This window comes from Anopheles maculipalpis, chromosome 2RL (assembly GCF_943734695.1).
Source record: "Anopheles maculipalpis chromosome 2RL, idAnoMacuDA_375_x, whole genome shotgun sequence".
NCBI classification, from domain to species: Eukaryota; Metazoa; Arthropoda; class Insecta; order Diptera; family Culicidae; genus Anopheles; species Anopheles maculipalpis.
Window position 1 is genome coordinate 19580998 of NC_064871.1, and position 13962 is coordinate 19594959.

A 13962-nucleotide genomic window follows, 5' to 3' on the forward strand; every position below is an offset into this window, starting at 1 on the left:
TTTCATTCATAAAACTGAACCGCTACGACCGAGCGCGCTTCAATACATTTCGATCGTTCCGCGCGTTCAGACACACACGGTGGGTTTTCGCTCAGCTCGCACTGCACACACGCCCAACGCACCGCACACAGTTTAGTTCACAGTGTCAGTCAAGTTCTTCCCTGGTGCACATGCCACACGCGGTTGTTTTGTTGTGGGGTTGGAAAATAATTTCACCGAAAGAAGGCGCGCACGGAAAATCGTTTGTGTCGTGCCTCCCGGTAGTGTGTGAGCGTGTCGTTTGGCAGATTTTTGTCGTCGCTTGTTTGTGTCGTGCAATTTTGGGGCCAACCGTGGTGCAAAAATCCGTATGATAAATCGTGAAACACACCGTGAATCGTGTAAGTGACGAAAGCACACATTAAGCAGAGGAACGAGTGATTAGGACACTCGGCGACAGGGTGTCCCTAGAGTGTGTCGTGTGTTGCGCTGAGTCGCACCAAGCATCCAAGTGAAAAAATCCCGTCGGAAGTTTAAGTGCCGTCAAACGGATGATGTTCCGGTACTGTGAAGTGATTGTAAGCACAAGCATTCATAGATATTGTGCAAAGAAAACATTAACTGTCAGAAATACACAGAAACAGGAACTGTTTCTGTAAGTAAGTGGCAAGACTCGAACAAAATCAAAACAAAACCCCTGATGAAATTTACGTGTAGTACAAAGTGTCATACGTTGTGAAAACTATTTTATTAATTACCCCAGCGATTTATCAGTGTGCTAATGTACACATGTTTTATAAAACATTTCCCGAAGCGCCTGCACATCAAGTGTTCCCACACACACACACACAAATCAAATGAGTGAACGTCCGTTTCCGTTTTAGACAAAAAGTACCTGTTATCTCTTACGAAAAAGTAGTGAACAAAATAAGAAACGGGGAGAAAGAATGCAAATTCAAAAACATAACCGAAAACAAGTTCAAATTTGAAGAAAAAATACAGGCGAAAGTTTGTTGAAGTTGAGGTGACATTAGAGAATAGTTCTGTTGCTAAGTGTGCAAAATAGTGTTAAAGAAAATCGTTGTGCCATGCAAAGTGTATACCTGTTAAACATCGGAAAAGTGTTACCTTTCGTAAAGGTGAATGGAAAATAAATCAATAAACAGCAACTAAGAAGAGACAGAGCGAAAAGCCCGGGCATCCAGACGCAGCAAAAAGGGCAAAGTTCAGCGTTCGGTGTGATAGTGTTGCAACCGGGCAAACGACAGTGCGAATCTCGACCCCGGAAGCGCCACTGCTTCCCATCCTGAAACGCATAGTCGTTTCAAACTTTCTTCTCGTTCCGGAACCGTCTCCAGGTAATGCGTTAAATTGTGTGGTTTGTTCTTTGGTAAAAAGGAAGATCTCAAGTTGTAGCGTTTCGTGATAATTAACCTGCTGTGTTATATGTGTGTGTTTGCCGCCTTAAGAAGTTGAAGTTAAATATTTGTTCTACAACTTTTCAATGGAATGGCGTTGGTACCTCCCCACGTTGAACACCAACTGTCGCATTGATTAATCTCTCACCGAAACGTGCACATGCCACCACACCCATTTCGAGCAGAAGAATGGATTTTTCCGCCGAATAACCCCTGCCAAGAACAAAAAAAAAAAGCTCACACAGAAAAGCCACCGAACGTGGGAGAAAGCGTTCTGTAGCGTTAGGGCTGTTGCTAGGACGAAAGAGAACCTTTTTCTTCCCTTCAGTGAAGCTGACTGAGCTGCGTTACCCTTGGCAACCAAACCTACCCCCTCTTACAAGCCTCACCGGAGTCGTGCCGCTGCCCAAGTGTTCGGTAGGCAGGACAGGACGTTGTATGAATGAAACCGTACTTATGAATGAAATTGACCCGAGTTGGCGAACCGCGAAAGACGCCCATCCGACCCCGTTGGTCGGAACATGCCCGTTCCAGCCCTGCTTTCCGCGCTTTCTGCACTAGTGCTTCTTTTTTTTCTTCTTCTTCTGCTTTCCAGCGAAAACACACGCAGCCGCAGTAAGCAGGTGAAGATGGGACGAGAGGCTACCAGCGGCAAGGAAACCGTGACATAACCTCAAGGTCGACCGTTCTGCGCATTCACGCGAGTTTTCGCACTCACACACACACACACACACACACACACACACACACACACACACACACACAAAAGATGGGCGCCCCGGAAATTTCTCTCGGCTGTGGTGGTAGCTGGAGTCAATTTTCCCACCTGAAGAGCACACGCACAAGTTCATTTTTGTTTCGATTTTTTCTTTTGGCAAATTCTTGGATTTGCAGAAAATTCCATCCACCAGCCAGCAGCCTCCAAGATGGCACGAATTTGCCATTGAAAAATAATTTTTAGTAAAAATCTTTACAACAAATGAATGTCTTCTTTCTTCTGTTGATCTTCGTAAACTTCTACATAATTGCGCAATTGCCGTTATCTGTAAAAGGAGACCTTTTTTTTTTCTTCTTCTCCAATTTCACTCTCTGCCACTCTCGCGCGGAAGGATTTTTAAGCTTTTGGAATCCCTTTTATTCGAAAGGCTTTCAGTTCGCTGGAAAGGAAAACGATTGCAGCCGGAAAAAGAAGGCCGGACATTTTCATTCATAAACCGTACGTTCCGTACATCCTTGCGTGTGGCTTTCCATTTACTGACGTCACAGAGACGTCCCTCGTAAGCCTGAGGGAAATGTGAATGGAAAATGGATTTTTCCCGCATTTGTTGCTTGCAATGACGCTGTACCATTTCGACCAGTTTAGCCGACCTGCATGCCGTCGCTATTGTTCCGCTACAAATGTCTCTGGGTGTATGTTTGCTATTTTTATCCGGCACTAAAATTATGAAATAAATAACTCCACTTAATACAAGGATGGAGAGCTGCACCATGCCATACCAATTCCAGGGATTGTTTTGGGGTGCGTGGTTTGATGCTATAATTATGGCTCACCGCACAACCTGCTGTCTGCAAATGCAAAATAAAAATAAAAACCTCGTGAAGCCCCGGCAAGGGCTTCCGGCGTCCGTTCGGCAAGGGAACCAGGGAATGTGCTCCGGTTGTAAACGTTACACGTATGCCATTTTGGCAGCTCATTAGACGGGCTGTTTAATGCTCGAACGTTTGTGCCGAGTTATGAGATGTGCATACTTGCGCCCAGCGTCCCTGGTTTTATGTGACATAAGGGAGCGTTCCTTGTTTCTTTTCGACTGCATGTTTTTCCATTGCATTGGAAATCTCTACGCGACCGTACGACTCATTCTTTGGCTGACAGAAAGCGCAAGTCGCATACCAAACCGGCGATCATCAACGGCGCGTTTTACGATGGCAAATGGAGCGTCAGACAAAGATTAAGTTTCCTCCGGGGCATTGGGGTGCCTCCTCCACTCAACCGAAACGTCATCATTTACCGATTTACCGTGTGTGTGTGTGTCTGTGCGCGTGTGTCCCAGAATAGAACGATCTTCGGCTAGCGGCAACCACCAGCATTTCCACCTTGCAACCATTTCTCTACATAATGTTTGGCTGTGTTTGGTTGGAAAATTTTCCCAGCAGCGTTTCTTGCTGAATCAGCTCCACAAACCACTGCCAAGACGCTAAATAAATCACAAAAACAAATACCACTCCACCTTCACTCTTCACTGCTTCCGGGGGCATGCCCCGTTTCTCGTCATGCGATGAATCATGTGCCGATTAAAAGGCAAAATACACGCGATTTGTGATAATCAGCCTGGGCCCAGTCAACTGTTCGCTTCGTGCCGGCGGGATATCGGTCCGCTTGCTCCGTGATGCGGTGTTGCCAGTCGAATGGGTTTCCCTCGGGACACATTATCGAATTAATTTTGCGGCATATTTGTTTTAGCTTGTTTTCGCTTTGGATGCATTTAAAATAGTGTTGAGAAATATTGAAGGAATTATTTGAAAAGCAAAAATTATTATTATTGCCTCCAAAACATTTTTAAACCCATTTAACCAGCACACCAACTTCTTGGCCTCATTCTCCACTGTAAACTGATGTTTTTCTCCCTAGTTGTGCCATTTTCTCACGCCTACCCACTGGTTGATGATCGTCTCCCATCAGCTCCCCTTGGGATGGGGATACAAAACCATCTCGGAAGCCCACCCCAAGACCGAATGTGCTAATGATAATTAACAAACACTAACGACACACAGGGTGGCGGCGACGTTCAGACAAACGCAGCAACATATGATAGAAGCATTTGCCCGCGCCCGGCAGTCGGCATTTTCACTTGAACTGCGCTCCTGTTTGTACTTTCAATTTCCACCATCCAAGTAATCACCGCTTAAGGAGAATGGGACGAATTGATAGGGCTGTACTACTGGCTTGGGATTTATCGAGTCGGCATCGACTATTTCGTTCATGTGTTGTTACGTTTCGCCTGTTTTCGCTGCTTGTTTTCTTTCATTATTTTCGTATTGAACGGCCGAAGGGCTTACATGAGCGTGTTTGAGGTTTTCCTACAGCGCAATGGAACCCGGTTGCGTGGTTGTTACAGTATAAAGTTTCGTTACATCGAGCATGAAACCATTGGCAGGTAATGTTCTTTATCCTAAAGTGTAAGGATATTTTTGAAAATATTGCTTTGCTCGCCCACAATCACCAAAAAAAAAACGACAGCATTTATTATTCCAAAGTCCTGCCCCATTTCTCTTTTACATAGTTCCGTTTGCGCATGTTCACCGTGGCAGACCTGTTGTACCTGGTAACGTTTAGGAATCTGCCCTTTTTTTACAGACAAGCATTTTACATCACATAGCCAAGGGGCGTTTTATACTTGGCTAGCTCCATAGATTACAAGCCTCTTGTCAAAAAGGGAGCATCGATGATGTGTTGGATATAAAACATTATTTCTTATATTGTGCGTTGGGGCGTACGCACAACATAACCTCCGTCAATTATACGAATATGATCAATAGCTTGGTTAGGTTAAAAAAAAAAAAAGAAACAATCATCCTACCACCCGACAATGAGAACCGGTTGAATTCAACCAGTTTTGTACGATCAGATAAGCTTATCACCTTCTATCCGGTGCAATAGAAAGGAAAGAATTCTCTCACTCTCGACAGAGGTACCACCCGACGTGTGAATATTGATCGTAACCTGTGGCTAAACATGCCCACCTCTTGACGCATCCCAACGCCTTCCCCTCCCGACCGGCCCCTGAGACCTCCGACGCGGCAATAATAGTGACGGCAACGGAGAGGAAAAAAAATCAATCTGTTTCACTTAAATCTTATCTTAATCTCGGGTCGAAAATCTCATCCATAACCTCCTGCGTCCGGGGCGACAATCTTGTACGGGTGTTGCCGTCGGCTTAAGCGCTCCGTCAGTGCGACGGATGTGCCTGCCATCACCATCTTGCTCTGTCACATATTATTAAACAATACAATACAGGAAGAAAAACTCCACCGCGCAACCAGTGTCGGAAGAATGCACACCACCAGCAACGACATGTTGATGATTTCATTTGCCAGCCGATGTCGATCGGCAGTGGATTCGTGGTCGTGTCGATGTTTCGAGGTCTTCTTTTTATTTCGCTCGATCGCTTCATACGCGCTTAATCCTCAACCTCTTCCCGAAAGGGAGCACACGAGGGCGGAGGGAGAGAAGAAGAAGTTAAAGCCCGAAACAAGAACAGCCAGCAGAAAAAAAAGAGCATGCTTGAAATGGCTCCACAGGCCCAAAGCCCAGAACAGAAACAGGACCAGAGCGGTAAGGAACCCTTGGTACGGCCCAGCAAGCTCTCGACCCAGGTGACCGATAATAATGAATCGAAAAGGCACTCAAACACACACGCACGCACTTCCCCTGTAAGCTGAGCAGGAATCTGCGTACCCTTCATCATCAACGAGCTGTCCTCTGCGTCGAGGGTGGAATAAAATCTATAAATTTAATACGTTTATTTTGACACTTCTATGGCGCGAAGTCGCGCGCGCTCGCGAGCGTTCGCCGTTGTTCTTGTTTCTAGCCTTTACTTTGCCACACAACCATATCACCCTCTTGGGCGTTTTTTTTTTTCACTGCCACGAACAGAGTTCTCCTCTTGTCAAGTCGCTTATCCATTCTTTGCCGGTTACGATGGTTCGAAAACCGCTTTTTTTTGTGTTACCATCGTGGCGTTGCGCTGTGTTTTGGACTATTAACCGTCTTCAGCGGACGATTTCTTCTTGTGATTTTGCGGTTTCCTTTTCATACTCGATAACTTCTGGCGTGAGGTCTGCCACCATTGCCACCATCATGTTCAATCGTTTCTATTGATGTTTTATTTTTATTGTACAAACATTTGCTTTATGTTACTATAAATTTGACTGTTGATCACGCACTCATCTGTGACGGTTTACTGATCTGATACACCTTAAGGCATGAGGTGTCCGTACGTATGCTGTCATTGCTGTTCAAGAGAATATTTCTCAAGAATGCTTACGCATTTACATTGCTTCAGACAAGCTGTCTGTTTTATCGATTCCAGCGACACAGTCCAAAACCCAAAACCGATGTCGATTATCACTACGTCAAGCCAGTCTAATGAACTAGTGATCTCTGCCACCACTTGTCAACACATCTGGGATGGTGATTTAGAAAACACAACGCTCGTTCCGAATTGCTCGGATCACATGGATTAGTCGACCGACGCCACACACCACTACCACACTTCCTCTACCAATTCGTCAAGATCACGCGAGTGTCATCGTTTTTGACAGCGATAAACAATTTACCACCTAACTTAACTGAGCACATTAAAAGCGTCTTTGTGGGACAGTATGTTGCTGTCCGAAAAGCCTTTCTCCCGACGGTCCGTCCCGTCAAACCAGGCGGACAAAACGAAACGCACAGAACCCCGCGAAGGGTGCAGAGCAAGCGTTAGATGTACAAAACAAATGTTGCGTTCCTAGTGCGCGGGATTTACTCCCGAAGCGTACAGGGCTAATGGCCATCCATTTATGGTTTTTGGCGTTGCGTTGCGGAATCATAATGCTTGCGCTGGTGTGTTGGTATGGTACGCTCCGTACCGTACCGTGTTTGTGTTTACGCGTAAAAGGCCACCATTGCACCGAGAACAAAACGGTAGACAGTGCGGCCGCGACTGAATTAGTTGCTCGCCATGTCACGGTGTCAATTGTTTAATGACATTTAATTAATTAATTTTCCTTCAACTAAGCGAACCAGAGGTGGCGGAGGTATTGGGGAAAAGCAGACACTGGAAGGGAGCCTTGTTTGAGTTCTAGTTTGAGTGTTCATCGGTTAGCAGTTGCTACGATCTACACACTAGTCGAGGTGATGGAGAGATCCTCGGGGTCATTGTGATCATATGCGTTCGTCGTACAAGATGTTTGCAAACCCATTTTCAGCTATTGAGATCGATTGTTTTGCACGTTCTACGCTCGATGTTTGATTAGTTCTCACCTGTTTCCCCACACTTTCTTCTTTCTTCTAATAGGTGGCGTTGCCCCTGGACCACCAGCAGCTGCCATGATCATGGAAGGGCTAGAAACGTTGGTTGCGCCATCGCATCACACATTCCTGCTGACCGAGTCAGCGGCCGCAGCACACTTCAACGTGCTGAGCTTCGACACGTGCGGCCTGTTTAAGACGGGCACCACGACGACCTCGCTCGGGCTGAACAACAACAGCACGACGACACCGAACAACAATCATCACCATCATCTGTATCACCCGTACCATCATCAAACGGCCGTTAGTACTGCGACCGCGCTTTCCCATCATCAGCCTCATCATCACCATCATCATACGGCAACTCAGCAACATCAGCAGCAGCAACAGCAACAACATCAGCACAATTCATCCGCAAGTACGATTGTCTCCTCGTCGACCGTATCATCAGCGATAGCCAGTGCTGCCAGCTCAACCGCGATCACTACGCACACGACAGCCACGACAAGCGTGACCGCTTCGCACACATCCCACGGCCACGGCCACCATCATCACAACCATCCGCATCTAAGTCTGCTGAGTACCGGCGGCAGTGGCAGCGTTACTACCGGTGGCGCCGGCCATCACTCGAACGATAGCTCGACCCTACACTCCGGCACCGGTGACGATCATTCGCAATCGCAAACAGACGCACAGGCCGGCGATCTCAACACACCCGTAACCACCTCCGGTGACATCCCGTCGTTCTTTGGCCCATCGACGGTCGTCGAACCACCACCGATTACCGGTAAGTTTCTTGATCATCGCCCAAACTCTTCTATTTCGTGGAATGAACGTCTTAAGGACTTTTATTATAAAACATATCTAGACCACTTATTTCCTACTATAGACGTGAAGCTAACCATATCTAACGTTCCTAGAATTGCCCTCCAACAACGCAAAGCTTAAAGACCCATTCCCGGCCCATGGCTGGATGAAAACCTGTTCGCGCTATTCACATTCTCCTTTCTAGAGCGTGGTTTCACACTTATAAAATAAGATCTAAAACCACAGAAAAAAGCCATTCATTTCAAACCCGACCCTGCCTCGCGGCATCTTGCACGCTGTGTGGTCGCTTCGATCAGCGACGAGGCTCATTAACAGCCCAAGATTAATCAGCGGACGTTTATATAAATGTTCCAACTACCGAAAACGGTAGTGACCGATTCCGCACCGATTCTCGAATTCAAATTCATTTGTTCATGCTGCTGCTTTCCGACCCAACCGCTCTTTGCCCCGTGCCAGAACTAATGGAAACTATCGCGTTGAAGCTCACCGGTTTAGTAGATCGATCGGTCGTATACCGAATCGTGGAAGGCTTGGCCACCGAACCGGCCAGTAATCCGGCAATCACGAAGCTCGCGAGATACGACGCGCGAGGGAGCTCTTCATCGGGCGAAGTATGACGATGAGGGGATGAGCCTCCCAGTCGATAAATAATAATCCGCCGGAAACGAAATCAGCCGGGGGAGTGTCCGGAGTGAGCCTGGACGAAGCAGTAGCGTCGAGAGCGTTCGGTGAGCTGCGCGACATTCGAAGATGGTAGCATAAATCAGCATTATGTCGGATCACTATGCTCCCGCTGGCAGTAGTGCGCACTATCCCTGTGTGGTGTTGAATAACGGTTCACGTACCCGCAGTTAAACAGCAGTACATGCCACAAGGCATGTTCTATGCAAAAATACAATACTGATAACTATTAGACGAAGAGCGAAGAACATTTGTGTTCCGCAAGTTCCACCGTTCAAGAATAGCTCCAACCTTACCGAAAGATTGGCATTATGGGTACCATTTGCTTCACTATCGCTCGTACCACCCATTGTTCAAGAATAAATAAAACATTTCAAGAACAAGAATCACCACCAGCGAGATTCGTTGACAGTTCAGTTAGAGAATTAATGTTTGTTCCGTATCGTCCATCAACGAAACGGCTTCGGTTTATGACATTGACATTCGAATGAGATTTCCGATGTCCCGCGTCAAACTTGAAGGTGTTATACCCTTGCCAGGCACGCTGAACGTGTCATGCCCCACGCACAATGGTTATGGTTCCTTATAGAAGGAACTGAAATGCACGTCGACAGTTCCAATCCCGGTACGATACGTGTGCCTTGACAGGGCAGCAAACGATGAGCATGTCAGCCAGCCAGCTAAGGCATTACCTCCGCTTGACACTAATGCTATCTAACAAGCCCGTCCGCGTGCCCCACTGCCTGTCGCTTGAGGCTCACACCTTCACTTCAACGGCTCCCCTCTGACAAGGGTGACTCTCCTCGGGAGAAGCAGTGTGATCTCTGTCCCGAAAATCCCCGACGCGAGGGTCTCGCACCCAAAAAACCTGCGCCAACCATAATCAAAACCTGGCGGAGCCAGTTCAAAGGTGATCAACGATGGATGGATAACGAAAAGGGGAATAACATGGAAAAAAAAAAAACATCGAAAAAAACCCAAATCACCACGCTAATCACTATTTCCGGTCATCGTCGGGGCGAGAATTCGGCCAACGTGTACGACCCGACGCGAAGCGTGCGTGCGTGCGTGCGTTAAATCGACATCATCATCACAATATTGACTTATGCACCCTCTTAGGTGGGACCCTCACGGTGTACCCCCGTACGCTGTGTGTTCATCCTCGTGATCGAGGCGAACCGCGGGATACCTGCCACCCGGGGATCAGACCCCTGCTCGAGCCTCGATCGTCAGAGCGAGCGAATAAAATAAAATACTTCATCTCGCTCTAACTCGCTCACTTTCTCTCTCTTTTTCATCTCGCTCTACGATCGATCGATCGACGAGCGAGGCGAAAGTACCGAAAACATAAATTACGCTATCAGCATAAATTAACCGTCGCTAGTCCAGGGGCCTGATTGCATTCACGGACGATGGTAGGGATATTAGCCGGTGTTAGCTCAACCGATATGGTGGCTGTACATCAAAACCCGGCCTGTGTACTACAAGAGTGTGCAACTGGATCATCCGTATGCTGTGGACTTACAGCTTGTATGCACAAACTCTTTGAAGCCTTCGGACTTGAAAAACTTGCTTTATTACAGCCTCAGCCAGCTTCAGATGGATTTTGTAGCTGTTTTTACTGAAGAAGTTAGAGATGATTTTGAGTTAGGAATGGTACGAACCGCTTATCCGGTAACGATGATACACCCCGAAAGCAGCTGGAGCCAAACCAATTTCCGAGTCGGCTCCCAAACGCGCCAGCAAATATTAATTAGAACCTTCCAAGCGTTAATTAACAATTTCTGCTGATTTATGTTAATACGGTAGCCAACGAATGCAGCTTAAGCTCGAGCGATGTTTGCGTCTGTTTGATCGTTTGGCACTTTGCTCACTTGTGGATGTGCAAAATTGGCTACAGGCGAATGGGAACAAACCAAAACAACAACAAAAAAAGCTATCCAAACGGTACGAAATCCATTCGCGTATGATCGTAAAATTATTCCTCAACATCTTCGGAACAGAACCAGAAACGTTTAACTGCCGTTTGGCGGGCTATAACCTGGCTATAACAGGTAAAGCAAGAATTGACTCAAAAAAACAGAAATGCAACAAAATATAATTGTATATGTGCGGTGGCACGTGATGACTTGTGGTAGGTTTTGAAAAAAAAAATCGTTACTCAAGCTTTAGCTTTCCACAGCACAGATTCAAAGTGATCAAGAGGTGGTACAATGTTTGTTACCGGCTAGAATCGAATGATTTATCGAAGACAAATTTTCCATTCCATTGGTGAAGTATGCAAAATGTTTCCGTTTCACTGCTAATGTTGTAACGTCGATTTTATCTGTTAAGTGGAAACTGGGACGTTACTGCGAAAACATAACCATCGAAACATTTCAATGGACTATACTGAACAGCCAAGCCCAAGGACAACCGATACAACATAACCCGAAGGAATAAGAAAAGCCAAAAACACCAATAATGATTGCGGGTGCGATTAAAATATATGGTTAATTTATGCATACCATGATAGCAGGGAATGAAACGAGCTCACCTTAAGCAAGAAGAAGCGTCAAGGTGGGTAAGAGGACTACAGGCCTCCGTAGAGTTAGAGCGGAGCTAAAGAACAATCGATTGAGCCACTAGCTGAGTCATGTGATTTTTAGAGAATGGGTTTATTTTGTTTATAGTTCTCCCATTTCGAGCGTTTATTAAGTTTAAATATTTATACCATAAGGTCGAATAGATCGACTAAAATGATGCAAACTTCGAAACTGTAAATGTCTTCAAAAAAAAAATTGTGCTAGAAATCCTTTTATTTCCGAAACGATTAATGCTGCTTGGCGGAGGGTACTTCAGAACAAAACTCTTTCGCAAGACCACCTTGAATAATCATTAAACAAGACTGACCTTTTTGGCCGTTTCTACGCCATGGACAACGAGAATGCGAAGCACATCATTCTTAACACCATTTCTTTTCCTCTGTTTTGTGTCGTTGCGTTTTGTAGGATCAATCGAATCGGACGATCTCTCGCTGGAACCGCAAACGGTGTCCAGTCCATGCGTCAGCCTCTGCAGTCCAACCAAGCAGGAGCGCAGCACACCGCAATCGATCGCCAACGAGGAAGAGGCTAGCAATACCAGCAGTACCAATACGATGTACCCATCGTCCGGACAACAGCAGCAGCAGCAGCAGCAGCAGCAACAGCAGCAACAGCAACAGCAACAGCAGCAACAACAACAGCAGCAGCAGCAACAACAGCAACAACAACAACATTCGCTCCACGGTCAGATTCGCGTTGCCGGTTTGGCCAGCGTTACGGGTGGCGCCGACATGCATCACGGCAGCAATGACGGTGTCCAATCGTCTGATGCGATCGAGAACAAGATCTCTTACCGCGGCATTTTCACGACGAGCGGTAGCCCCGGCATGGGTCTGCAGGCGGGCAATGTGATGCCGGGCTCGGGTCAGATGTCGCCGACAGCCGGTTTGGGTCCGGCCAGCTGGGGTTTGCCCAGCCCGGACAAGAGCCTTTTCCAGGCGCCCATGTTCAGTCTGCTCGGACCGCAGGCCACCAGCGCAACACAAGGCGTGTCGGCTACCTCACCAACGATCGGCCAGCACCATCAGCATCACTACGGAACTGGCGGCGATGAGCGAGGTCACAGCCACGGGCATGGTTCCGGTAGCGAACTGCTCGGCCTAAACATGGACTGTGCGAGCATCATCCTGAAGCAGCCACCGAGCTACAACAGCTGCGTCGGCTCGCTGGACATGCAGCAAAGCCAGGACATGCATTCGTACGGCCGGCAGAGCCAGGGAGGTTTGGGCATGAGCCAGAAGTACCAGTGGTTAGATTCACCCGTTGATCCGTACGTCGGTAGCCCTCAGCACGGATCCGTCGTCCTGCCCGGTCCCTCGTCTACGCCCATCTCCGTGGGTCCAATCATTCCCAAGCAGGAACCGTACTCCACACCGAACGCCTGCACGTCCGATTCGAGTCAGCTCGGTGGATTGACACCGGCGCAAGCCGCTCAGCAGGCCCAATATGCCGTCCAGCTGGCTGAGTACAATCAGGCAACTAGCAAAGGTCACGAGATTCTTTCGCAGGTCTATCAGCAGAGCACGATGCCGTTGAAGCTGGTGCCAGTCAAGCCGAGAAAGTACCCGAACCGACCGAGCAAGACACCCGTGCATGAGCGGCCCTACGCCTGCCCGGTAGAAAACTGTGACCGGCGGTTCTCGCGCTCGGACGAACTGACCCGACATATCAGGATCCACACGGGCCAGAAACCGTTCCAGTGTCGGATCTGCATGCGCTCGTTTAGCCGATCGGACCACCTGACGACGCACATCCGTACGCACACCGGTGAGAAACCGTTCTCCTGCGACATTTGTGGCCGAAAGTTTGCCCGCTCGGACGAGAAGAAGCGTCACGCCAAGGTGCATCTGAAGCAGCGCATCAAGAAGGAGAAGAACGCCAGCAGTGGAGGTAGCAGTGCCAACAACAGTGCCTCCAGTGCTCACCATACCCACCACGCGCAACAACAGCAGCAACAGCAGCAGCAGCAGCAGCAACAACACCATCATCAACAGCAACACCATCAGCAGCAGCAGTTGGGCCATCACCAGGGACATCCGGGGATGCACGCACATCATCTGCTTACGCACGACGATCTCACCGGAATCCCGATCGTGTCATCCTCATCGAACCCGGCCAACAGCAGCTTGTAGACCGAGCTTTCGTCGATCGATATTATGCGATTGAATGATCCCCAGATCGAGCTAGTCCACGACGATCCGTTCATGGGCTACATCAACGAAGATACCACCGTCGAAGCAGCATCCGTATCGGACCGGAACGAAGTTACCGTCGCAGCGGCTTCCCCGCTCGCCATCGTGGATGAAGTGTCCGCTGGTGGTGAGGTAGAACCCGCTGGTTCCCAACCTCGCCCCGACCCGATGGACATCGATAGTTCGGACGAGGAACTGGATGTGGGTGAAAACAGTCGAACGGAGGCTATTTCTAATGTGGAAAAATCGCCCACCTCTGGTAGTGG

The 13962-nt window shown here is 48.0% G+C and overlaps 2 protein-coding genes across 2 annotated transcripts in view; both read left to right on the top strand.

Moving 5' to 3' along the window:
* LOC126559693 (dendritic arbor reduction protein 1) overlaps positions 1–13810 on the top strand; it is a 58720-nt gene extending 44910 nt beyond the window's left edge. Inside the window, exons 4-5 of the mRNA XM_050215861.1 lie at positions 7457–8197; positions 11910–13810. Of these exons, the coding sequence (XP_050071818.1) occupies positions 7457–8197; positions 11910–13636 (2468 nt within the window). The 3' untranslated portion in view covers positions 13637–13810. The remainder of the gene's footprint in view (positions 1–7456; positions 8198–11909) is intronic.
* Positions 1–13962, top strand: part of LOC126557567 (protein misato) — a 235683-nt gene that overhangs the window by 185613 nt on the left and 36108 nt on the right. The window lies entirely within an intron of this gene.